This window comes from Sciurus vulgaris (assembly GCF_902686455.1).
Source record: "Sciurus vulgaris genome assembly, chromosome: 13".
In the NCBI taxonomy this organism is placed as follows: Eukaryota; Metazoa; Chordata; class Mammalia; order Rodentia; family Sciuridae; genus Sciurus; species Sciurus vulgaris.
The window spans coordinates 96,497,072-96,524,493 of NC_136474.1; the positions used below are offsets into that span (position 1 = coordinate 96,497,072).

General features: G+C 34.7%; 1 protein-coding gene and 1 pseudogene across 9 annotated transcripts in view; one reads left to right on the forward strand and one right to left on the reverse strand.

The window, feature by feature from the left end:
* Positions 1-27,422, forward strand: part of ZNF407 (zinc finger protein 407) — a 432,266-nt gene that overhangs the window by 157,828 nt on the left and 247,016 nt on the right. For all 8 annotated transcript variants that reach the window (XM_079109133.1, XM_079109139.1, XM_079109136.1 and 5 more), the window contains one exon: positions 24,183-24,257. In XM_079109133.1, the coding sequence (XP_078965259.1) occupies positions 24,183-24,257 (75 nt within the window). The remainder of the gene's footprint in view (positions 1-24,182; positions 24,258-27,422) is intronic.
* LOC306642896 (uncharacterized protein C8orf48-like) lies at positions 3,206-8,654 on the reverse strand (annotated as a pseudogene). The gene has a single exon. The product of its transcript is annotated as an uncharacterized protein C8orf48-like (transcript).

The following is a 27,422-nucleotide window of genomic DNA, read 5'->3' on the forward strand; positions in this document are numbered from 1 at the left end:
TTTTTCTAACATTTCATTATTTTTGTTGGAGTTCCTATTTCCTTGCATTTACTAGTTTTGGGCTTTATTTGCTTTTTTTCTAGTTACCAAGGGAAAATTGTGTTGTGTATTTGAGACCTTTTTAAATATAAATGTTTATTACTAAAAATTTCGCTCTTTTGTACTGCTTTAGCTGGATCCCATGAGTCTGCTTATGTTCTTTTTATTTTTCTATTCCTCTCAAGGTGTTTTGTTTTGTATTTTTTTTTTTTTATTCTTTGTACACAAATAGGGTACAACTTTAATTTCTCTGGTTGTACATGAAGTAGAGTCACACTGCTTGTGTAATCATACATGTACATAGGGTTAATGATGGTTCCATTATCTTTCCTTCCCCTGCTGCCTCCCTACCTCTCATTTCCCTCTACACAGTCCATCCTTCCTCCATTCTTCCCTTAACTGTACTCCCCTCCCCGTTCTGTATTATCATCCACTTATCAGAAAAAACATTCAGCCTTTGCTTCTTTTGGATTGGCTTATCTCACTTAGCACAATATTCTCCAACTCCATCCATTTACCTGCAAATGCCATAATTTTATTCTTCTTTATGGCTGAGTAATATTCCATTGTATATATACCGTTTCTTCATCCATTCATCTGTTGAAGGGCATCTAGGTTGGTTCCACATCTAGCTATTGTGAATTGAGCTGCTATAAACATTGATGTGGCTTTGTTATTGTAGTATGCTAATTTATAACCTTTGGGTATAAAACAAGGAGTGGGATAGCTGGGTCAAATGTTGATTCCATTCCAAGTTTTCTGAGAATCTCCATACTGCTTTCCAGAGTGGCTGCACCAATTTGCAATCCTACCCGCAATATATGAGTGTACCTTTTCTCACCAACACCCATTGTTGCTTATATTCTTGATAATCGCCATTCTGATTGAGGAGAGATGAAATCTTAGGGTAGTTTTGATTTGCATTTCTCTTTTTAATAGATATATTGAACATTTTTTCATATATCTGTTGATTGCTTGTAAATCTTTTGTGAAGTGTCTGCTCAGATCCTTAACCCATTTATTGACTGGGTTGTTTGTATTCTTGGTATAAAGTTTTCTGAATTCTTTATAAATTCTGAAGATTAGTGCTCTATCTGAAGTGTGAGTGGTAAAGATTTTCTCGCAATCTGTAGGCTCTCTCTTCACATTGTTGATTGTTTCCTTTGCTGGAAAAAAAACTTTTTAGTTTGAATCTATCCCATTTATTGATTCCTGCTTTTATTTCTTGTGCTTTGGAAGTCTTGTTAAGGAAGTCTGGTCCTATGCCAACGTGATGAAGATTTGATCCTACTTTTTCTTCTATTTGGTGCAGGGTTTCTGGTCTAATTCCTAGGTCCTTGATCCATTTTGAGTTGAGTTTTGTGCAGAGTGAGAGATAGGGGTTTAATTGCATTTTACTGCATATGGATTTCCAGTTTCCCCAGCACCATTTGTTGAAGAGGCTATGCTTTCTCCAGTGTATGTTTTGGCCCCTTTGTCTAGTCTGAGATAAATGTATTTATGTGTGTTTGTCTCTTTGTCCTCTATTCTGTACCATTGATCTACTGTCTGCTTTGGTGCCAGTACCATACCATTTTTATTACTACTGCTCAGTAGTATAGTTGAAGGTCTGGTATTGTGATACCTCCTGTTTCACTCTTCTAAGGATTGCTTTAGCTATTCTGGGTCTCTTATTTTTCCATATGAATTTCATGATTGCTTTCTCTATTTCTGTGAGGTACATTATTGGGATTTTAATTGGAATTGTATTGAATCTCTATAACACTTTTGGTTGTATGTCCATTTTGACAATATTAATTCTGTCTATTTAAGAACATGGGCTTTCTTTCCATCTTCTAAGGTTTTCTTTAATTTCCTTCTTTCATGGTCAGTCCTGGAGACTATTCTTTGTGTGCTCGAAATGGTTTTTATTTCCTGGCATGTCCTATAGATAGCTGTTAGTCTAGTTGATTTATGTTGTTATGCAGATATTCTCTTTGCTTATTTATTTTATATCTAGTTCTATTCATTATTGAAAGTGAGATTTTTAAAGTGCTCAACTCTCACTGTGGAAATGTTCCCTTTTGTCTTTACTTCTGTCAGATTTTCTGTCTTGCATTTTGGAGCTTCATTTTCGGTGCATTATATGCTTTTGATTGCTGCCTCTTCAGGGATTAACTTTTTGTCATTAGGAAATGCCCTTTTTTTGTCGAAACAATGTTTGTGTTAAAATCTGTTTTCCATGATAGTAGTATAGCTATGTCAGTTGAATTGTTGTTTTTACCGTTTAAGAATTACATCCTTTCCATCCTTATACTTTTCACTTAGTTGAGCCTTTTAGTCTAACATTTATCTTTCTCTCTTAGCATATGGTTGGATAATGTTTTTTTTAATATTTTAATTTTATTTGTTCTAATTAGTTATACATGACAGTAGAATGCATTTGTACATTTTGATAGATGATACATAAATAAATTGTAATCTCTCATATTGCAGGATCACATCGGTCATGCAGTCATACATGCACATGAGGTAGTAATGTCTGTTTCACTCAACTATCTACTCCAACCCCGTACCCTCCCTCACTCCCCTCTATTAAATATAAAGTAACTTCTATTCTTTCCTATCTCCCCTCCCCCTCACCTTATGTGAATTAGCTTCTGCATATCAGAGAAAACATTCAGCCTTTGGTATTTTGAGCTTGGCTTATTTCACTTAGCGTGATATTCTCTAACTTCATCCATTTACCAGCAAATGCCAGAATTTCATTCTTCTTTAAAGCTGAGTAATAGTCCATTGAATATATACCACATTTTCTTTATCCATTCCTCCATTGAAGAACATCTAGGTTAGTTCCATAGTTCAGCTATTGTGAATTTAGCTGCTATAAACATTGATGTGGCTGTGTCATTGTAAAGGATAATGTTTTTTAAAATCCATTTTTCAATCTCTTTTTTTAAATTGGAGTGTTAAGTCCAATTAAAATTAATTAATTAATTAATTAATTAATTAATTAAGTCCAGTTAAAATTAATGACCTTTATTGTCATTATTTTTTTATCATAATTTTTTTTCCATTTTATTTATAAATGACTTACTAAAATGATATATGCTAAATTTAACAGGAAAAATCTTTCTATATAAATGAACGTCTTAACTCAAGAATAAAATTAAAATGTGATACAAAGACTCTTTTGAGCTGATTTTTACAAATTTCTTTCACATAAATAGCTTAGATGTTAGACGTGTAGGTAAATGACCTCTTACTAATGTCACTAACTCTAGGATTTTATATTTTATAGAGATAATAAATAAATAATTTGATTTTTTCAGAATACCAAGTAATATTTTCCTCCATAAATATTTCAGAATTCCATATTTCTCAGGGAATGGTGTTGTTTCCTCTGAATGGAAATTAGGATGGGCAATCGAAGTTTCATATTCTTCATGACCAAAATGACTTTCTTCCCTCAACTCTGTTCACCTCTCTTTCCCCCCAACACTTAAACTTTGTAAGGAGTAGTCTATATTCATATTCTTTATTTGTTTACTTCACATTTATTTCCCTAACCTACTTTGTCTGTTCCATTTATGTAAGTGAAATTGCTGTGGCTAAGGTCAACAGGGCCCAACACATGTTTAAATCATCTTTATGTGATCTCTCTGTTACACTGACAGGCTTAGACAAACCATCCTTTTTAAAACATTCTCTTTCCTTGACCTGTATGCTATTACACACTCCTGGATTCCTTTATTCCTCTATAATAATTTTTCTCAACTTCTTTTGCAAATTTATTCTCCTCTACTTAGCCATTAACTATTGGCATTTCTCAGCAGTTGGTACTACCCTTGCTTGTATTCTACCTCTGTTCTCTTCCAGAGGTGCTCACCACATCTCTGACTTCAATTTGCAACAAATGCCAATGATTTCCCTACCTGCCCCTTTATTTAAAATCTCTAGACTTTTCCTCTAGACTAATGTTTTCTTCAACTCTTGAGTGTGTGTACCTCAAATACACCTCAAATTACTTATGTGCAAATAATTAGTCTTGATTACTCCATCATACATGGTCTTATTGTAGTGGTTCCATCTTAATGAAATCAATTATCAAACAAGTGTACAAATCAATACCTTAGTATGATTTTTTTAACATTACCTTTTATTTAATCCCCATAACCATTTAATCACCAAAACAATTATAACTTCCTTCATATCTCTTATATCTCCATACTTCTTTCTTTCTCTACTGTCAACAACCTAATCCAGTCTACCACTTTATCTCCTGGATTGTTGTAAAAAGATTTTTTTGTCATTATTCCAACTACAGCATTGCCTTATGTTACCTGAAAAACATACTGGATGAACTCTTAGTCCTTAAATCTATGACAAAAGCATAGCAAAGTCTTATGTTAGTTTCCAAAATTGCCTGTAGAAATGTCAGTTATTCAAATAGATAACAGAAACATGTATGCACATTACATATTATCATTAATAGTCACCGTCTCCTGTTTAGGTGGGTAAGAGGCTTCTGCTTGGTGTCTGACCTTTCAAAACCAGAGTATCCAATCTGAGTTTTCTCTTTCAACTTTTCCAGATTACTGTAGGGTCATCTGAAAGCCTGGGAAGGCCACAATGTGCTTCTCCAACATGGTGATAATGTCTGTGGTATGAATGTTCATCTACGTTCTTTTGGAGAAGTGACTCCAGTAAAGCCTTCTTTTTCTTTTGGAAACAGGCAGACTGAGCCAACTCTGCTTTTTTTTTTAATACAGTTGGGACACTGTGAAGAAATGTGTTGCTTTGTTGCTGCCACCTATTTTAGTGTTGTCCTCACGTTTTTAAAATAGATTCTGTTCATAAGTTCATTAGGAACAATACAGGTTAAGGCGTTTATCTCTGAAGCCTCTGGTTCGGATCTAAGCTGCAGCGTTTTCTGTCTGGTGCTGTTCTTCTTAGAGCCCACTCTGTGATGGATTAGACTATCTCAGTGGTGCAGCAAGACTGCAGGGCATGCTATGCTTCATCAGACAGTCCAGTGATCTCTGTTTGAAGTCTGGCCTCTGGTTGATTTCGTTCATAGTAAGTTTCTTTGCCCTTGAGGTAGTCGATCTACTTTTTAGTCAACTTCTTTTCATTATTTTTGAAATCAGAAAGCTCTTCCAAGCTTGCAGCCAGTTTTTCACTATCCGATTCTGTCCCAGAGGCATTGGGCCAGGACTGCTATCCTCCAGAGGAGCTGAGTGAACCAGAACTCTGTACCTCATTAGTAAAGGACCTGATAGTTTTATCAGAATGGCAAACCATGGCACTTACATGGGTTTGAACCAGTTCTTGATCTTCTTAAATTCCCAGACTTCTGGGCAGGTGACCATCATGTTGCCCCAGAAACGACTTCATATCTCCTTTGCTTTGGGCAGCATTATCTCAGGAACTAGTGAAGACTGAGCCCATGGAGTCCAAGCCTGGGGGCCAACTTTAATGTTATTATTGACTAGTAGGTTATGCCAATTTGTGCCTATTTTTAATTTATCCTGGTGTCTTTTTTTGTTGTTTTATTTCTCTGTTACTGCTTCCTTACATATGTTAAATGGGTATTTTCATACTTTTAAATTCTGTCTTTAATTAATGGATGTAGGTGTTTGTGTGTATTTACACATTCTCATTTGTTACATTAAGGGTGGAACTAAATACACATATTATCACAGTGTAATCTAATGAATACCACCTCAATTTTTATAGTGGCCAATGGCTTTACTCCTATGTAGCTTCATTCCCTCTCTTTCTTTTTTATGCTGTCAAGGTCATACATATTATGTTTTGGTAAATCTCGTGTACATAAATACAAATTATTGTTTAAAGTAGAATCCTTGCAATCAGATGAGGGGTTAAAGAGTCATACACAAAAAATATATTTTCACTTTCTTATTATTTGCCTACATTGTTCCCTTTACGGCTATTCTTCTTTCTTCATGTGGTATTGAGTTAATGTCTGATCTCTTTTAGTTTTAGTCTTGAACTTTCTTTAATGTTTCTTGTAGGGCACATTTACTAATGATCAGTTCTTTTATTTTTGTTTATCTGGGTTCATGTCTTCTTGTTTTCATTCACAATTTTTTTCTGACAATGTGTTTTGACAATTATTTTTCTTTAGCACTTTGAATATGTCATCCCATTTCCTTCTGGCAAGGACTCTTTCTGAGAATTAGTCAGCTGGCAGTCTTGCTGAGTGTGTTTTATCATGGATGAATAACTTTCTTTTGGTGCTTTCCATATATTCTCATTTTGTGTTTTGCTTTTGATAGTGTCACTGTGTTGAATTGAGGTATGTATCTCTTTGAGTTTATCCTTCTTGCTGTTTGTTGAGGTTCACAAATGTTGAGGCTAATGGTTTTCATCATATTTTAAGTTTTCTGTCACTGCTACTTCTATTTATTTTTAATTTTTTTTCCTGTGAATTCCTGCTTGACACTTCATGGTGTTCTAAATTTTTCTGAGGTTATCTTTAAAAAATCCATTTATTGATGCTCGCTATTTGTTGACTTGTAATTTTCTTACTTTTCTCTACTTAATACATTTTCCTTTCTTTTTGTGCACTTTTCTATCCTGTGTTTTTTTTTCCCCCTAGCAATTCCATCGTGCAGGATTCCACAGGAGCAATTTAACGCTTCTCTTTTTTTTTTTTTTTTTCCTCCCTCTCGCTCTCTTTCTCTCTCTCTTTTCTATTGGTTGTAAAAGCAACAATTGAAAAAATAAAATATGACCCATGTGGAAATCAGAATCTCTGTCACCATGTCCTCCATTTTTTGCTGTTTATTGTTCATGGTTGTTTTTGACTTCCTGAACAAACTCTATGCTGTCTGTTTTCTTTGTCATATGTTGCCACTGAAGTCATTGTTTAATGTACTTTTTGGAAAACACAGATTACCTTAGGCATCTTGAGCTGGTATGTCTGCCAGTGTCTGTCAAGGGACTTTTTCACAGTCCAGTGTGTTCTCAGTGCTCGGCCAAGCAGTTATCCCCTTTTCACTTTCTACTTCTGCAAAGGGTTACTGTTAGCCAGAGAGAAGACAGATTAGTCATTTCTTTATATTTTTTTCTGGCATTGACACAGCCCTGTGGGTGTGTATTTGATTTTAGATTTGTGGAATATGTTAGAGCTTTTCAAAGTCTTGGTATATATTTCTTTCCCGTTTTTTCCTTTAAAGTTTTTTTTTTTTTTTTTTTTTTTGATTACCCTTTTGTTCATTGAACTAGTTTCACTCTCTTAGGCCACTGTGAGACTAAACCATTGCTGTCCTTCCCCCCTACCTTTCCTTTGGAAAAGGCACTACTTATTCAGTGGGTTGTGAGTCAGATAAAATAAAGACAAATCCTGAGAATGGAGCTGCTCACTGAACTTAGTTTAAGTAATAGAATTTTGTGGGAATGAGGCTTCTGGTGATTTTGAGTTTTGTTTGGCCCTTTCTTGATGTTTAAAAATCCATAAAAATGGCCATAAATGTATCTAGTTTGGAGAGTTCCATGAGCAGATGATAATAAAATGTGGCCAGCTATTGTTACAAAAATATCTTATAGATTCTTGTCATTCCATTTCATGTATAGTATGATTTAATTGCAAGCCATTTTTTTTCTTCTAAAATTAGGACTGATTTTGTAATTGAAAGGTAAATGTGATCATGTTAACTCACTTTCATATGATCATAGTGAATTTGGAATAAAAACCGTGGAAAACCTGTGGGAGTTGAATTTTGAAACAGTGGAGTTGGTAATAAAATGATCAGATGACTTTCAAAAAAAAATCCACAGAACTGGTGAGTTTATTGGTTTTCAAGAGTATTATGGAGTGAGGGAGGTAGATATATATTTGGAACAAGATAAAGCTCCTCAGGACTCATTGTTTTTACCATTATTCAACTGTTTTTTTTTTTTTTTAATACTTCTACTTTTTTTCTCTGTTTTGAATAATTCCAAAGTTCCCTGAAAAGGTGATGGTTTCCATATTCTTTTATTGCTTTGTGGAGGAGCAGAGTTTTGGAGGTCCTTACTTTAAATTCTTAGGGTGTTCCTTTCTTTCATAGAGATTAGTTGTTTACTGAAGGCGTGGGGGTCTGAAGTCTATGTAGTTCTTCCAGGGTCCCGCAAGACCCTTTATTTGTTGCACTACAAACTGATTTACTTTAAATTAGCTCTATTTCCGTTAGAGTAGTCATATTGATCTCTTGAATTTTTGTGTTTTGACAGATTTTATTGTGCATTCATTTAATTTGCACTATGGAAAAAGAATCATAAAAAAATTCGCTGAATGTTATAATTGGATTTGACCAGATGAAAAACATATATTTTATTCTTACAGGTAAATAAGAATACCAACACAATATATCAAAATCTCTGGGACACTATGAAGGCGGTTCTAAGAGAAAAGTTCATTGCATTTGGCTCATTCATTGAAAGAATAGAAAATCACCAAATAAATAGCCTAACTGTACATTTTGCGAGCAACATGATTGTATATTTAGAAGACCCAAAAACTCCACCAGAGTGCTTCTAGAAAGTACGAACAAATTAAGCAAATTAGCAGGATATAAAGTCAACACCAACAAATCCATTGAGAACCCATGTATTCATGATGAAACAGCAATGAAAGATGAGGAAAGCTGTCCCGTGCACAGTAGTCTTAAAAAAAAAAAAAAAAAAAAAGAGCATAGCAGGTCTTTCCATCTTCTAAAGTCTTTGATTTCTTTCTTTAGTGTCCTGTAGTCTTCATTGTAGAGGTCTTTTACCTCTGTTGTTGACTGATTCCCAATATTTATTTTTTTGAGGCAAATGTGGTTATTATTTCTGTATGAACGTATAATGCCTAAGATATTTTTAATAAAATTTTTAATGAATATGCCTTTGGAAATTGACTTCTTTTTTGTCAGTGTTCTTTTTAACCTGACTTACAGGGGGAAGAAGATTTCTTGAAGTAGTCCTGATTTATGCATATCTGTAAATATTTTAAATATTGAATATCTTAAATATTCAGTTTGGTGACTTTTAAAACATACAAGTATACATACACACATATGTACATATGTATATATGTGTTTAGTCTCCATAAAATTTTCCCCACACACAAGTTAATATGTGTAGCCATTGCTGCCCCAATTCCCATGTTTTCCTGTGCAGTCTTTCCCTCATGCCCCTCTCCCATAACCCAGCAACCTCTCATCTGCTTCTGCTTTATAGAATTCTGTGTAAATGTAATAATACAGTTTGTAATTTTTTTACCCAGCCTCATTTATTAGCATAGCTATTTTTGAATTTCATCTGTTATGTATTTTGTGTTGATACTCATTTTCTCATTATTACTGTGTAGAATTGTAGTGGGATTTTGTACATTTGTTTTATCTGTTCCCCTTCTGGTGTGCATCTATGTTATTTCTAGTTTGTGTCAATGTTTGAAAATTATGTTATGAATATTTTATATGCATGTTTTGTGTGGAAATAGTCCTTAATTTTTCTTGCAAATATGTGACTGTGGCTGTGATTTATGATAGGTGTATGTTGAAGAGTTAAAGATTTTCCTGTAATGTGTAATGAGTTTACATTTCCACTGCAAATATTTGTGAGTTCCCGTTTTTCACTCTTGACAAAACTTTTAATTGTCAAGTCTTTTTAATTTTTGTCATTCCTTTTTGATATGAAGAGTTCCATTTTGGTTTCTGTGTATATTTTTCTAATGCTTTAGACCATGTTCTGTGAGCTTTATTTTCCATGTGACTTTTTTCATTGGTAAAATGTCTGTTAAAATCTTCCATCGCCTTTTTTTTTTTTTTTTTTTTTGGGTAGTGGGGATTGAATCCAGGAGTACTCAACCACTGAGCAATATCTCCACCAGTCCTATTTTGTATTTTATTTTGAGATAGGGTCTCACTGAGTTGCTTAGCACCTCACTTTTGCTGGGCTGGCTTTGAATTCAAAATGCTCCTGCCTCAGCCTCCCAAGCTGCTGGAATTACAGGCCTGAGCCATAGAGCCTGGTTCTTCTGTCCCTTTTGAAACTTGGGTTTTTTTCCTTTTCATTTTGAAATGTCTGTATATATTCTATAAATAATATATCAAGTCTTATTGAATATACGATTTGAGAGTGTTTTCTATCACTTTGTGTGCTTATTTTCTTTGGAACTGGAGGATTTTTAAATTGTGGTATACTTAAATTCATAAGTTTGGTTTTTAATAAATTTTGCTTCTTGTGTAATAGCCAACAATGTTTGCCTGGCTCATGTCCCAACTTGTGTTTTCTTCTAGAAATGTAAACATTTTAGGTTTTTTACTTCTAAGGCCTGTAATCCAATATTGGTTAACTTCTGTGAATAGTGTGGGGTATACAGTGATGGTCGTTCATTCCTTGCTTCCTTCTCCTTTGTGTGTGTATACCATCATTTTATCATTGTACGTAACATGTCTTTTTTCTTTGGCTACTTTTTAAGAGTCTCTCTTTATCATTGGTTTTGTTTGTGTTTGCTTTGTTTCCGATTGGTTGAGATTCTTTCATCTGTGAGTTTGTAGTTGTCATCACATTTATAAATATATCAACAATTTTTTTCTTCAAGTATTTCTGCTCAACTTGCATCTTTGGACATTCCAAGTACATTACTTGAAATTGCTCAATAACTTGATGTTTTCATTTTTTAAAGTCTTCTTTTCTTGCTTCTATTTGTGATAATTTATTTTCCTCTTTAGGTTCACTAATCATCTGTATGTCTAATCTGTCATTTCATTAATTTGATCTTTTGGTTTGTTGTTGCTCATATTATAGTTTTTATTTGAAGATATTTGGTTTGGGCCTTTTTAAAAATCTTTATATCTCTCCTTTTTGATTATTTGGTATACATTTTTTTTTTTTTGTAATTATTTTAGTATCCTTGTCTGCTCATTTTGATGTGTTTACTTTTAGTTTTAGTTATTTTTTTCTCCTTCGTATAGGTCATCATTTCCTACTTCTTTGCCTGTCTCCTAATTTTTTCTCTGTCTTCCCTTGCTTGATGCAATATATATTTTTAAATTTGTTTTTTAGTTGTAGATGGACACCATACCTTTATTATTTCTTATTTATATGTGGTGTGAGAATCGAACCCAGTGCCTCACATGTGCTAGGCAAGTGCTCTATCACTGAACCAGAGCCCCAGCCCCCTTGATGCAATGTATCTTAAGAGTTTTTCTTTTGTATATTTTTGCTGATTGTTTTTGTTTGTTTGAAGTGGAAGGGTAAAGTGGTTACTGTTATTCTATCTGTAAATCCTAAATCAATTGGGATTCACTTAGGCATTTGGTACCATGATGGTACATGCGTAGATTTCTCTGTGTGTGTGTGTGTGTTTGTTTGTGTGTGTTGTGTGATGGTATGTATCTGCATGAATGAAGCTGATGCATTTCTTACAGAACTTGGTCTTTCCAGCTGTGGGAGCATTTTAACCAGTCTTTTTTAGGCCTTTTCCTTTTGAAGACAGTGAAGATGTGAGTTGGGATGTGACCTTGGGTAAACAAGAACCAGTTGGAACCCCCAAACAAGCACAATTCACATCTCTCATGGTGGTACTTTTGGTTTCTTTAGAAACTAGTTCCTTCCTAAATTAAGGTCTACAAGTTGGAAAAGTGGATGCAGGAACCAGAATTGTGAAAATAGTGGCAGCCTTGGTTCTGGCCTTAGGGTGATGTAAGTGAATGCTGCTTCCAGTCTGCATTAGCTGTGTCACACAGGAATCTCTTGGCCTTCCCTGAATGGACACATGTGTCTAGCAAGGGGCAGTCTGGAAAATGGGTTGGGCCTACCTGTGATGTCATTATGAACCCTCTCCCACCACACTCTGTCCTTGTGTGCTTTGTTCCTGTACATGTCTTCTTAAGCAATCTCTGACTAGGACAAAAGGAATGTTAGCTCTGCCTAATATGAAAATGGTATCCAGCCTTCATACAGCATGCCAGCCTGCCACACATGGAGTATCTGAGCTATTCTGTCTTTGGGGCTATTCTTTCCTTAAGTTTACATTCTTTCTTTGTTATCTGTAGCTTGAGTTATGACTTATAGAGGTAGCACTGTTTAGATGAGAAGGGAACTAAAAGTGGGAAAGAAATTGATCATGACTTTTGTTATTTTAGAGGTTCTCAAGTCTTTCTTATTTCTCTTTGTATTTTTTTTTTTCAAATTTGGAAAAGGAATGTAATTCAGGCAGGACTCCTATTAATTGGCACTTGGGCTTCTCTCAAATGCAACAATAATGGATGCTGAAGATGGTCTTCCTGAAGCACTGCACGCTTTTGATATGCCCACTGGATCTTTTCCTACAGATGAAACTCAGTTCCATAAAATTTAATTATTAAATCACATTTCATTGTCATTCAGATTTTCTGTATAATTGTATTCCATAAAAGATACATATCTTAAAGACATAAACTTTGATACAAGATACAGAGGGTTCCTTTTTATGCAGATGTCTCATGGTAATGTGTTCACAAGTAGATTGTATCATTTGAAATTCTGTTTTTGACTTATTTATACACAATCAAATTTCGTTGGATAAATATATCAATTGTGTATTATCAACCCTTCAGTTCCTTTTCATAAACATGTAACTTGTGTGTACTTGTGTATCAGATCATATTTTTAAACAAGAGTTTGAAGGTCATCTTTTCCAAAATTGCCTTTCAACTAGAAGTGCCTGCTCTTGTCTTGGAAATGTGCTGTTGGATAGGTCAGCACTTTATACTGTCAAACTCCTCAGTGAAAATCACCCACAAGCATTTCCTCCTGATATTAGGTCATGTGTGGAGCGCGGCACCAACAGTGTACTGGTTCTGCTAGGCTTGGCCAGCCACGTCCTCCTAGAGAGTGCTGGACTCTAGTGTTGCTTACCACTCCTTCACGGTCATCTGCTGCGTGGAATGTTATTGTATTGTCATCTGGCACAAAATATCAGGAAAGAAATTTGAAAAGAAATTACATGTAAAGGTGGAAATTCCTTTTTTGGTGGATGTATCAATTGATGTTTTATTCCTTGACCTAAAGACCCTTGTGTATTTTTAACTCCTGTACATTTAATCAATAAGGACAATACCAGAATTACATGCTTCAATAGGAAGAGAGTCTTAATTTATTAATTGCAATCATTTGTCAAGACTTACTTTATTCCTTGAAATATCTAGGCATTTTACTCTAGGCTCCCGTGTACTGTATACAGATATATTTTACTGTAACCATGGCTATATTTAATCACAGTGTGCCTCATTTTTCTTTTTTTTTTCCCCACCCTGCCTTTTCCTTTCCTTTTGCTGTGTTGCCAGGCCAGCCTCAAATTGGTGAACTTCTTGTCTCAACCTCTCAAATAGCTGGGATTTCAGATCCATGCCACCACTCTTGGCTTAGTTTTCTCATTTTAAAATTGAAGTTACATTTGTCTGTATTTGTTATATTTGTGATTTTATATCAGATAATCTATGTTAAACACTTCTTACCCTATTTGGCACCTGCTATTCTGTCACTAAAGCGGCAAATATCACTGCTATTTATATATTGGGTACCAGGGATTGAACTACATCCCCAGCCCTTTCAATTTTTTATTTTGAGGCAGGTCCTTTTTAAGTTGCTGAGGCTGTCCTTGAACTTGGTGATCTTCCTGCCTTAGACTCCTAGTGTTGCTGGGATTACAGGCATGCACCACCACACCTGGGCATTACTCTTTATTTGATATTATCGTTTTTGTGGTGCTGGGAATTGAACCTGAGTCCTTCATTGCACTTGTTAGGCAAGTACTCTACCACTGAGCCAACCCCCAACCCCTTATTTTTAAGTTCTTGAATGGTTCTATGAGCTAGGTCTCCCTATCTTAATAAGATGAAGGTGAGATTCTCAGAGTCCTCTTACCCAGTTCACAGACGCAGTGCATGTGTACCCTTCTTTTGCCCCATTCCTAGAGTCTGTCTTATCATCACCATCTCTTTGAGGTCACAGATCCAGAGACTTCCTGGGTTGTAGACGCTACAGTAAGCCCTGGCCATACTTCCCATTTCCTCTTTACCATGGCCCTAGAGAGGAGAGATGGTGTCCTTAGCAATCACTGAGAGCCAGATTCAGCCCAAGATGCCTGTGGCCCTGGCTGCTCTGAGTTATCTGCTTGTGATTTCTCATATGGAACCCACCTGGATAAATATTTCAATTCCTGTTGACCATGTTAACACTTTCACTTCTAGGATAATAACCCACATTAACAGAACGTCTTACCATGTGACTTGCCCTCTTTAGAAGAGTTGAGGTGCTTTCAGGCAAAGGTCTCTTTAACTCCTTCAGAACATTTTCGGTGAGTATGGCTTAAGTCAAGGACTTCTCATTCATGTTTCCTCCCTTTCCCGAAACACCGTAACCATTCATGAACATCTTAATGTCATTTGTTTTAATACCCTTTTTGGGAATTTTATTGATTGGGGCAATTCTTATTTTTATGGTTTATCATAAATATAGTTGCTTACTAAATTTGTTTCATCTTTTAAACACCTGAGGTATCAATAATTTCATCTATTTTTATGGCTCACCCAAGGCAATGATACTTTAATTGGCAAAACCTAGGCTGCAACCAGGTTTTTTATGTTTTTCTCTCTATTACTACCCGTGTTTTTGAGGCCCAGAAAATAAAATGCACTCCCTTCTTTGATTTCTTTAACTGTAAATGGCTTTTTAATTAAAAAAAAAAGCATTGTAGAAGACACCTGACATGAGGCCTTCCTTGCACTATATTTCGTAAGACAGAGAGGCAGGATAGTTTACAGATCAAATATAGTTTGGGAGCTGAGTCCTTACTGCTACTTATTTATTACTTGTGGTGCTTTGTGGGAGTTACTTATATATATGCATCTCAGGTTTACTTGTCTGTAGTATAGGATGTTGTTTGGGTTGAATGAATTGAAACAATTAAAGCACCCAACAGCTTTGCAATCTTTTCTCTTAAAAAATCAACAAAAACTAGAACAACCCTAATTTCTGACTGCTTTCATTATTGCTTAGGATGTGGCTTATATTTGGAAGTCTATAATATATTGTTGATTTTAAATATTTAATATTTACAGTTCTGAGAATAATAATTACATTTTCATGTGGATGGTCACTCAAGTTACAATGGGGCATTAACTTTTTTTTTATTGTAAACAAATGGGATACATGTTGTTTCTCTGTACATGGAGTAAAAGCATACCATTTCTGTAATAAATTTACATAGGGTAATGTTTGATTCATTGTTATTTTTTTTCCCTTCCTCCCCACCCCTCCCACCCCTCTTTTCCCTCTATACAGTCCTTCCTTCCTCTAATCTTGCTCCCCTCCCTAACCCTAACCCTAATACTAACCCCTCCTACCCCCCGATTATGTGTCATCATCCACTTATCAGCGAGATCATACGTCCTTTGGTTTTTTGAGATTGGCTTATCTCACTTAGCATGCTATTCTCCAATTTGATCCATTTGCCTGCAAATGCCATAATTTTATCATTCTTTATGGCTGAGGCATTAACTTTTAAAATAAAGGTCTGCTGATTTGCTGAATGTCTGCTCTTCCTCTTTTTTGCAGTATAGGAAAGCTCCTGTTGGGGGGATGTGGGGGAGGGAAGGAGAGAGGGGGAGAGAGACTTCGCCTTCTTGGATTCTTGGAGGAATGCCTCCTAGTTTTGTGGCTGATGTTTCATAGCATCTGAAAGCATGCTGCCCTTTTTCTGTGCACAGAGTGGTTTCTCATGGGGAGATGTGAGACTTAGAAAAGTTTATTTCTTGTGACTGAACAAAACTTTTCCAAGTTTTATCTTTTCCTAGGGATCGTCAATAAACTTAAAAGCATTTATTTTCATAGAGTAGCAGAACTGTACAAGAAAATAATAATTATACTTGTAGTAAAGGATTCTTTTGTACTTTAAATTTTTTAATGTTGATAGCTTGTTTTTGAAACACATTGCTTTTCACATATAGACAAGGGTACATTTCAAGTGTGGCAGTGGTGGATTCTTTGTGATCATTAAGGGCACAGAATTCACAGTAAATGTGGCAGAAGACATTTAAGAAACACTGAAAGACATAGTTATTTAAGCCTAGCAAAGGTTTGTTAAAAGGATTTTAAAACTTAATTTTTAACTCTTAATTAATAGCCGATAACTTCTGAGTTTAGAAGTAAACAAATCTCATATGTTTCTACCTTTGCCCCCTTTATTTGCAAGGTAAAATATTTAATAAATTTAAATACTTTTGAATTTTAATTTTTTTCTTTTTAAAATGAATTTTAACTCATTTAAATTAACATGCTCATTAGTTGGTAAGAGAAATGGATGGAAAAATTGATTCTAGAAATCATGGTTAAAAAATAAAATTGGAACCTGCTTGAAAATATATTTAGGATTAATATACTGTATTTAATTTTATGCATTATAAAGATGAAGTCTGTAATATTTCACATTTTTCTTTTATATGTATTGTATAACATTTTACATTATAACAGCAAATTATGTGTGCTTAATTTCCAATATTTTGAAGTTAAAACAGCTATTATATTGTTTATGATAAAAACCAGTGTATTCTCACTTGACTGCTGTTTTAAAAATTAAGATCAACTTTGTATTTATTTTTAAGCATTATTATTATTATTATTATCATTATCATTATTATTATTATTTTGGTACAGGAGATTGAACACAAGGGCACTTAACCACTGAGCCACATACCACACCAGCCCTTTTTAATTTTTTTATTTTGAGACAGGGCCTTACCAAGTTACCAAGGATGACTTTGAACTTGTGATACCTCAACCTCTGGAGGAACTAAGGCATTTGCTACCTCGCCAGGCAGCATAATTATTCTTGATAATGATTGCATTGTTTATGACCTGTTAACACAAGTCATTAGTTTTTAGTTTTTTCCCTTTGTCATATGATATGTATTTTCTTTTTAATATTACAAACACTTTGCTAACCCATGTTTTTTTAAAAAAAATCTATATTTTCAATTGCTAATTTGTCATTTATTATTATATAAATGAAAATTCATATTCATTTAAAAATAGTAACTATATTCTAATGATTTTATTTGTGAACCCTTTTTAAAAAAAATTTAGTTGTAGATGTACACAGTACCTTTATTTTGTTTAGTTGTTTTATGTGGTGCTGGGGATCAAACCCATTTCCTCACATGTGGTAGGCAAGCACTCTACCGCTGAGCCCCAGCCCCAGCCCCTATTAGTGATCTCTTTATGTAATATTTTCTTTCTTCTTACTTTGCATAAGGCTTTAATATTTTATTAGTCAAGAATTTGGCGTGGTGGCAAGAGCACTTCATAAAGGTCACCAGTCATGATTCCTGGTTTTCCATTTTTAGCTTCTTTGCCACTTTCTTGAAAAAGCCAAAGTCACTTATATTCTCTGAACCCAATTCCCTCCTTCCTTAAGGTGAGCTGAAAATGTCTGTACCATGTACTCATGTTGCTGTTAGGAACTATTGAGGAATCAAAAATGGTCTGCAAACTGTAAAGCTTCATGTTATTTTTTTCCTTTTTTTAAAATGCAAAATTTTACTTTTTCTAGAGAAATAAAATCTGATGTCAGTGAATTTGGGTACTGTTTACTTTAGTTCATATATGTTTTTATGTGTATATGTCAGAATAAAAAATACATGATCCCATATAAGTGGGATTATATTGTGTGTAATATTTTTGTCCTTTTTGAATCTTTCATGAGCAGTTTTGTGTACTTTTATTTTTTGCATAATATTCTTTTGTATTTGTGCCACTGTTATTGACCATTTAGATGGGGATGTTGTTCTTTTGACCTCTTCTCATATTCTTATTTGAGGACATATTCTAGGAATTGAAATAAATAGTTCAGAATGACTATTGAGGATTGTTATTTGCTTGCTCAGGAAGTGGTGCTTTATCCAATCAGAAAGGAATACTTTGTTTTGTTGAGTTGAAGTGTGGAGTGAACATGTTTATACAGGATTATGGGATGGAGGTGTATGGGATTAATTGCAGTAGAAAGTACCTCGAAGGTGTGTCACTTGGACATGATGATTTGACCCAGTTAATTAAAACAGAAACATTCTTGATATGGAAAAATACTGAAGAAACAGTTAAGGATATAGGTTCATGAAAGTTAGATTGTTGAATAGGGAAGATGGTACAGCTGATAGAATCTGGGCATCTGCAGAAGATCATTTGTGAGGAACGACCATGACTGGGTGTTGGGTATGTGTTAAACTCAGACAAGACTTCCTGGTGTATGCCATGGGTGAAGATGCATGTTTTACAGTCATCCACAGTGAGATTATGCTTGAAGTTGAAGTTCAGTAAATACATTTTATCTGTGAAATAAAAATGTATATGAATAAAAGTATCACCTTGGCTGATCAGAGGAGGAAGAATTGACAATATTGAGCAACAGGAAGTGATTAGAAATAGTTTAAAAGAGCTATTCCTAGAAGCCAAGTCATTAGAGATTTTAATGAAGTAGTAAATATTGCATTTATAAGTAACATGAAGTTTTCCCTTTGTTGGTAAAATAGGGTGGATGTATAGAAATGTGATCACATTCGGGGCTGCATCCCCTTTTGGAGGCTTTCGGGAATACCATTTACCTCTCTTGGCTCCTGGCCCTCTTTAGTGACTGATTTCTGTTGCAGTATAATAAAGAGGTGGTACCTTTGGAAGATGATAAGATTGGGAAGGCCAAGTTCTCGCCAATGGGATTAGTGTCCTTGTAAAAGGGCCTTGAGGGAACCTGTTTGCCTCTTCCATTATTAGAGGACACATAGAAGGCACCATGTATGAGGAACAGGTCCTCAGCAAACAGCAAAATCTGGCTCCTTTATTTTGGATCTCCTGGCTTCCAGAACTTTAACAATAAATTTTTGTTCTTTTTCAGTTACCCAGTCATAGGTATTTTGTCTTTGCAGTCCATACTGGGTAATGTAAGCGTTTTCTTAATTGTGTCCTGAAGTTCTATGAAATTTATTTATATTTGTTGTGAGAAAAATATTTAGTGGTCCAGGAAGTTTAGATGCACACCTACCATCTCTTCTTGGGACACACAGTGTTCACCAACATGAGGGGATGTCAGTAGTGTTTTACTCTTTTGACACTTTTGTGTGTGATATCTCATTATACTTTCCAGTTATTCTTCTAGTTTTTGAGTGTCTTTATCCATTCTCCTTTTTCTCCCTGAACCTGACCCCTTTAGGAAGTAATATAAGCAGCAGTAGATATCTCATTTGTTTACATCTTTGATAAATGGGCTTCTCACAGGGGTATTGTCTGAAGGGGCATATTGGTCAACTCTTTGCATCTGGATTTTCTACTTTTTTTTTCTGGGTCTGGGGGAATGAACACAAATTCTTGAGTATTCTAGGCAAGTGGTCTGTCACTGAGCAATACGCAATCCTTGGGTTTTCTAGGTAACTTTATATCTAGAAATTCACTTATAGTCCAGAGAAATAAATGCTTTTTAGAGTAAAAATGTTCAACTGACTACCTGTGTTTTTCTGTAAATGTAACCAAATCGCCAACTAGGTTTCATGAGAGCGGTACTAAAGTCAAGTTTTAGTATTGAACTCTCCCATCTGCCCTCACACTGCTTGTAATTGTAGAATTGTTCTCTTTAACTCTCACTAAACCACCACGAAGTATTGTTTTGGCCATTTTTTGTGGACCATTTTTTGGGTATAGGGCACTTTGGTTCTTCTATTCTAATAAACTTCACCTGCTGGTCTTGCTGCCTGTTGGTGTTTTGTGTGTATGTGTGTGTGTGTGTGTGTGTTTATTTTTATTTTTTGCTTGTTTTCTGCTGCTTTACCTAGAGGTTAAAAGTTGTCAGTGATGTGATCATTTAATTCACTTTGACACTTGCGCTCTGCCCAGCTCTTTTGGAAGTATGTGATATGGTTGTGGAAAGGGATAGATGACTGCAAATTTGCAGTAGGGTCACAGGGATACAGAGTTGTAAGTGCATGTGTCAGAGTTGTATCTTTCTCCACGTGTATTAGAGACTTTCTTAAAATTTACTGGATTAGTGCATTTGGAGGAATTTCCAAGAACAATACATTATAATTTGTCTTTCCTATAATCTAATTACCTGGATTTACTTTTACATGTGAGATTTTTCATCATACTCCACAGGCCTTTCTGTGAGGAGCACCTGACTTTCTCGTGGGAGTGGGAAATGTGAAATAAAGATGGGAGTGGGGGATGAGAAATAAGGCAGCCAGCTTTCAGGAGGGCATCCTGATATAGCATCACCCCTGCCTGCAATAGGCATAGGGGGAGAAGCAGCCTGCGCATGTCTGGCTTTGGCCCCCGCGCTAGACACACTTTCTTACACATGGTGTGAGTGAGGAGATGCCGGTATGTCATGGCTCAGGGTTTTTTAGCTTCTCACATGTTTTCATCTGTGTTTTTGGTATTTATTTTATTTACTTTTATAGATCAGTTAAGTTACAATCTACATCTCTCAAATCAAAATAATTTTACAGTGCTAAAATCTACAGGACTTAAGAGATTTTTATTACATGCCATATAGTGTAGAAAGGTATTATATGTATTATAGTGTTATATATTATATGTTATATAGTGTAAGATAATTATTTTGAAATAAAAATTAAAGGATTATTGTTTAATAGAAAGTAGTTATAAATGTTACTTCTGTATTGCTCTTGACCAAAATAAAAAATAACCATTTTAAGTGATGCTCTTTTAGACTATTATAAATATTACAAGTCAATCAAACAATCATAGTTTCAAAAATTTTTTTTAATAATCAAAGATACTCTTTCAGTTGGTCAGGCCATTGACTGATAGCTAGCCTCAGGGAGTACATGCCTAGCATGGGTCTGACCCTTAACCAGTAGTCAGCTCCCCTTGGACTCCTTTATGTCCTCATTGAACACTGCCTGAACTCAAGCTTCTTCAGACCAGCTCATTTTCTCCTAAGGAGAACACAGATCTTTTTTTGACCCCTGATTCTACATCCACTGCACGTGGAAATATGGTTAGCTTTAGTAACATATGTAACTTCTGTCTCTCATCAGTTTTCGTCTACACTGCCATCTTTGCCTGGATTATTGCAGGGACAGTTGGTTAAATGTCCCTCTCTCCCTCCCATCCCACTCCTTTTTTCTCTCTCTGTCAGAGGAGTCCTATTGAAGTGTAAGTTAGGTAAGACTCTTCTGTGTTGAGGAGGCCTTGATGATTTTTTCTGTCAGAATACAAGCCAAAGCTCGTGGCCTGCAGGGTTGCTATTCTCTCTTTTCTGGGGTGCAGCCTTCTCTCTCCTTTCTGTCTGTTCTCCCATTTATGTTAATCCAACTCCATGCTTCCATCTCACTGCTTCTCATCCCTCCTCCTGGCTCTGTGGTGCTCTTCCTTCTGCTGGGATCTCTGATCTTGTTTATTTGAGTGCCCAGCACCATCACCCTTTTTATCACAAGTTATATTGCTAAGTACCCTCCAGCCCCCACCAAAAAAGAAAAATTTCAATCCTTCACTCTTATTTCAGAGCCTCCTTCTTGTTTTTTTTTTTTCCTGCTACTACTTTCTGGTGTTTAATATGCTTTCTGTGTTCATTTTTTTCTGACCTTGTTGCCTATCTCTGGGCTAGTTTTTTTTTTATTTTTTTATTTTCTGAAGACAGGAACTTTCAGAGCTACCTAGAACCATTCATTGTAGAGTAGTAGATCCGTAATAAATATGTGAATTAAATGAACACATGGATGCTTCGCTGCGCCATGCAGGAGTTGTATCACAGGCCTAGTGCCACTTTGTCCTGTTATCAGCTATGGTGATAGTGTGAAGCTCCAGGAAAGTAGACACCGATAATCTGATTTTCCGTTTAGTTGTAGAGCCCACTCATAGCTGACACACATGGTCAATGTACTGAGACAGGAATCTAGGTAGAGATGCACGGGTATTTCTTAAATGCGAGTATTTCTTAAATGCAAGGCATTTCAGTGGATGACTTTGGAGAGTAGGGCTTTTGTTTTATTTCTCATTATGTTTAGATTTTACATTTTAAAATTATGTTGAAATAACATTTCAGTGGTTGTATAGAGCGCCTGTGTTTAGTGATCATACATTGCTGGCAGTATTATATCAGTTGGTAATTCTATGTTATTCAGTCATAATGGGCATATATGTTTTTAACTGAAGTTCATACTGAGATTGTTACACTACTCATATTTTATGCCAAGTATAGAGAATAGGTACTTAAGTCAAATTTTGGATGAATAAATGCTTTGCATTTGAGCATAATTTAGATGTGATTTAATAAATTTTTCCATAGTAAAAAATCGTTATTCCTCTAGATATTTAGCTTTAAACATTCAGCAATTGTTACATTACATAAAGTGAAAGAATTCCCTGCCTAATTAATTTAGTTCTTTTCCATCTTCAATAATATTTTTGTATCAATTCCTTAAACATTGTAATTAATGATTTTTTTTTTCGTATTACAAACTGCAGTGTGGTTTCCAAGTTCAGATATCTTAAATTATACTTGGTCATGTAAATAAGCTGTGCTTTGCAACTTTGGGTTTTTAACCTTTGTTCTTTGCTATTAACTTTGTTTTTTAATTATACAAAAATGGAGGACAGTTGGGAAGTTGTGACTTAAATGGACTGTTATTACTGTATTCTTTCTGAAGTAATGAAAAAATTATTCTATTCAAATCAAGAAGAAATAAATATAGAATATCTTGTACTATTTTTTCTCAGTATTTAATATTACCAGGTTTTTCTTTAAGTGTTATAATTATCTTTCTATTTTAGTGATTGATGACATGGCTAGTTATTTATAGTTATGGAGTGTGCATTGTTCATAGTTATTATTGCCTAATATATAAAAAGGAATGAATGTTACTTTTAGTGAATGTAAGCATATTAAATTCATAATGAAGTCACAGTCATTTAAAAATTCCGAATTATTATTTTTCCTGCACACTGAAGTTTCCTCATATTGTATGAACACAAACAAAATAGACCAGATATTAAAAGAAGCATATACAGTTTTAGTCATTATTTTATTCTTGTTTTTTGTTGCAAGTCTCTTCTGTGAGACTGTTGTACTTTACAGCCTTCTATTGCCCATTTATTCAAACATGACCAGATGAATTCAGTGTTTAATGTTAAGAATCTTATAACATGCCAATTTGATTTGTAGCCCTTCATATCATAGAATGCTAATTAAAATCATATTTTTGCATATGTCATGCCTTTCATGTACATATGCAAATAGATTCTGTTGCCTTTCAGCTATTAGTAATTAACTTTATGAAGGACAGCTGTAATACATAATTAACAAAAATGTTTGCAAGCCCTTTTACACTGAAAGTTACAACAGTAATTTTTTTCTTTTACTTATCAAGAGAGCTTCTGAATGGGAACTAAATTGTTTTAAATAATCACATGACATAATTAAATTGATGTTGTAATCTGTTCAGTAGAAGAATGGTGCTCCATGCAGTGGCTGCTGATTCCTGTCAATTTCATATTTATGTAAGCAATATCAAATTAAGTAAACTGATTCTTATGTAAAATAAGATAGTATGTCAGGTAATACTTTTTGTTTTACCTATTTTTATCTTCCTAGCAGTAAAGCACCTTTTTTTTGGTGCTAGAGACATAGTAAAACATATTTTTAAAAATCCCTCTTCAGATCACTGCCACGATTTTAAGGAAGCTTCATGAAACCATTCATTTATTCCTTTTTAGGCCTTTGAATATTTAGCAATGATATTGTCTCAAATTCATTTCATAATGAAAGTATGAGATCAGCTAGGAGGCAGTGCATGTTATACTGAAGAACTTCTTTCCTACTAACTTTCAGTGAAGACAGGTTCTAAGAAACTGTAGTCATTTTTTTGATCTTTTGGTCATTGGCAATATATCCAGGTAAGAAAATGAACTGGTCAGTTTAGGTGCAGTTATTTCCTTTGCTTTCCAAGTATTACAGCATATTCAATAGCAAGGTTTTTGTTTAAGAAGAGTACCACTATAGTATGCATTTTCATGTTGTCTGAATATAAACATATATTGATATTATCTCTAAATATTTCGTATACAGATTTCTTGCAGAAAGTCAAGTTTTAGTTCTATAATTACTTTCATTTATTTTTCAGGGTTGCTTTTGTAATGAAGAAGCACTTAAATACTCATCTGCTAGGCAAACATGGAGTTGGCACCCCAAAAGAAAGGTAATTTCCATTTACTTTTTTAATTTAACAAATGTAATTATGTTATTATTTTAGGCTTTGTTTATCAAGATTTTTTAGAATTTTTATCAAGTCTGTTCATTTTGTTTTACATTTTATTCTTGAATATTATGTTTTATGTCATCTCTCCAGAAAAATGTAATGATAAACGTTAATGTTTTTTTTTTTTTTAAATTGCAGTCTAGAAATGTTTGACGTGTTTGTGGGACTTTGAAACAATCTTCAAGCACTAGAAGATTTAACTCTTATACTTATAGGACACCAACTTTTGTAGCCACTTTTGCTAAACCAAATATGTGAAACTGAACTTTATCTGCATTTTTATTTGGGAGTTTTAAAATAACATTTTAAAATTCTTATAGTACACTTAAATATTGCTGATGGATATTGAAAAAGAAATACATCTTGTGACATACCAAAATAATACTACAGTTGCCATGTCATGAAAAATAACACTACAATTATTGTGTCATTAACTGCCTGGTTTTCTTTCTCTTGTACTCTATCATAATTAGCTTTATCACATAGACTTAATTATATTAGGTGAACTGAAAAAGAGCAGTTTCAGTTCCCAGGTGAGCATGGCTACTTTTGAAATTTTTAGGCCTTTAAAATGTGCAGTTCAGGGCTGGGGAGATAGCTCAGTCGGTAGAGTGCTTGCCTTGCAAACACAAGGTCCTGGGTTCGATCCCCAGCACTGAAAAAAAAAAAAAAAAAAAAAAAGTGCAGTTCACTCAAATGTAGCATGAACACTGCCATTTCCCTTAAAGATAGGGTAGATTGCCAACTTCTTTTAAGTTCCCCAAGATGATATCTAAAATGTACAAAAATCTTAGTGTCTAGTAGCATATTAAAATGTCCATAATGATGCAAATTCTTCGAATACTCTGAAGAATGAAACCTCTTCAGCCTTATTTGTACATTTTAAATAGCCCTTTCACAAAATGTAAAATGCTCTTTAGGTATTTTGTGGGTTTATAAGGAGCTTAACTTGACTTTTCTGCAGAAGTATTTTTGGTCTTATTAGCATTATAGTATGGACATAGACTGGTACCCTGTCAAAATATTAGCATGAGTACAGTAAACTCCACCTTTCTACCTCTAACTTCTGGTTTCCCATGCCTTTGTTTGTAACCATTGTATTTAATAATTGTAGCCAAAGTGTATCTGTTTAACATGGCAGGGATGCAGCATTCTTTTTTTTTTTTTTTTAAAGTTATAGATCTACAGAATACCTTTTAACGTATTTTTATTTTTATGTGGTACTGAGGATTGAACCCAGTGGCTCACACTTGCTAGGCAAGTGCTCTAACACTGAGCTACACCCCCTAGTCCCTAGCGTTCTTCTTGGTATTGTAAAAAATTCTATATTTTTAAAAGAAAAATTTAGAACTTACTGAAGTTATATTTCCTTTATGCTTGAGTAAGTGATAATAAAATGGTAATAAGATGTTTTAAATTATTTTGTTGCTGTTGCTTTTACATATTTTATCACATTCTATACTTTTTTCAGCAATTCATTATTTTTCCGATTTTATACAACTAAGGTATAAGACCCAAAAAGTTAATAATATTTTTCAACATCTGATAATTGGTAAATGTTGGAATTGACAGCATTATTGGTATTTTCTGATTTCTAATTCTTTGGATAAAAACAATATAGGTGAGATAAACTAGTAAAAAGAAAACATTTCCCTACTCTATCTTTTTTTTTGGTGGGGGGGAGAGTGTACCAGGGATTGAACACACGGGCACTCAACCACTGAGCCACTTCCCCAGTCCTATTTTGTATTTTCTTTAGAGACAGGATCTCACTGAGTTGCTTAGCATCTTGCTTTTGCTGAGGCTGGCTTTGAACTCTCAATCCTCTCCCAAGCTGCTGAAATTATAGGAGGGCACCACCTACTCTTATCTTTAAATATTGTATGTTTGAACCCAAATATACCATTTTGCTTTTTATTTAGAAATTTTGAAAATTTGAAATATTTGTTTATATTGTATCATATCCAGATTCAAACCTCATATGAACAGTTGATCTCTCTGTATGTGTACATTCCCATGCATGTACCTACACTTATATGTACAGTCAATATTTAATTATCTGTTAAACACCTTAAAACAATAGATACCCCTTTTATATATGACATAAGTTTTAAATCACATGTTTACCTTTTTTTTTTTTTTTTGTTGTTGTTGTTCTTTTTTTCGTATGCATTTCAGGCCTCCTTCCCTTGCTTTCACTTTTAGTTCCAAACATATAAAGAGAGACAAAAAAAGGAGCTACAGAAAGTGTGCTAGTCAGCTTTCTGTTCCCTTGACTAAATACCTCAGATTGTCAACTTAAAAAGTAGAAGTGTTTATGTTGGCTCAGGGTTTCAGAAATTTTGGCCCTGGGATGCTGAGCCCTATTGTTATGGGCCTGTGGAGGCACAGTGCTTCATATGGGGAGTGTGTGATGGAGGAGGCCTGTTCAGCTCATGAAGTCTGGGAAGCAAAAAGAGACAGGAGGAGGTTAGGGTCCTAGTTTCCCCTTTAGGAGCACGTCCCTAGTCATCTGATTTCCTTCCACTAGGCCTCAACCCTTAAAGTTACTAGTACCTCTCGGTAGTGCCACTGTCTGGCGCCTTCACCACATGATCCTTTGGGGGCCGTCCCACATTCAAACCATGTCAGAAAGATTGAATGACTTTTTTTTCTCTGAGATGTGATAAGCTTTTAAGATGAGACGTGACACTATTTTTTTGCCCTAAAATCAGGAAACAAACCTAAGATTGGAAAGTATACCTACCTTCTGGATTATTACTTTTTAATATTCCAAGTGGCAATGTTCATCTAATCCAAACATTTTTGAATGTTTATCTTACTGAAAAGACGTGTTTTTCATGACTTCCACTGCAATATAAATTTATAATCTACAACTGTAGCTAGATTTTAGTTGTATAATTAGCCCAAGGAATGCCAAGAGGCTTCTCTGCATTTTATTTCTGTGGTTTTAGGAAGCAAGGAAACTGCCAGCAAGCTGAACCTCCAATTTGGGGCATAACTGTTCTCTGAATTAAGTTAAATATTTTTCTTGACTATTTTAAACATTAATGCTTTAACTGTGATTTTGCAAACTTGCTATATTTTAACTTCTTCAGTACAGTA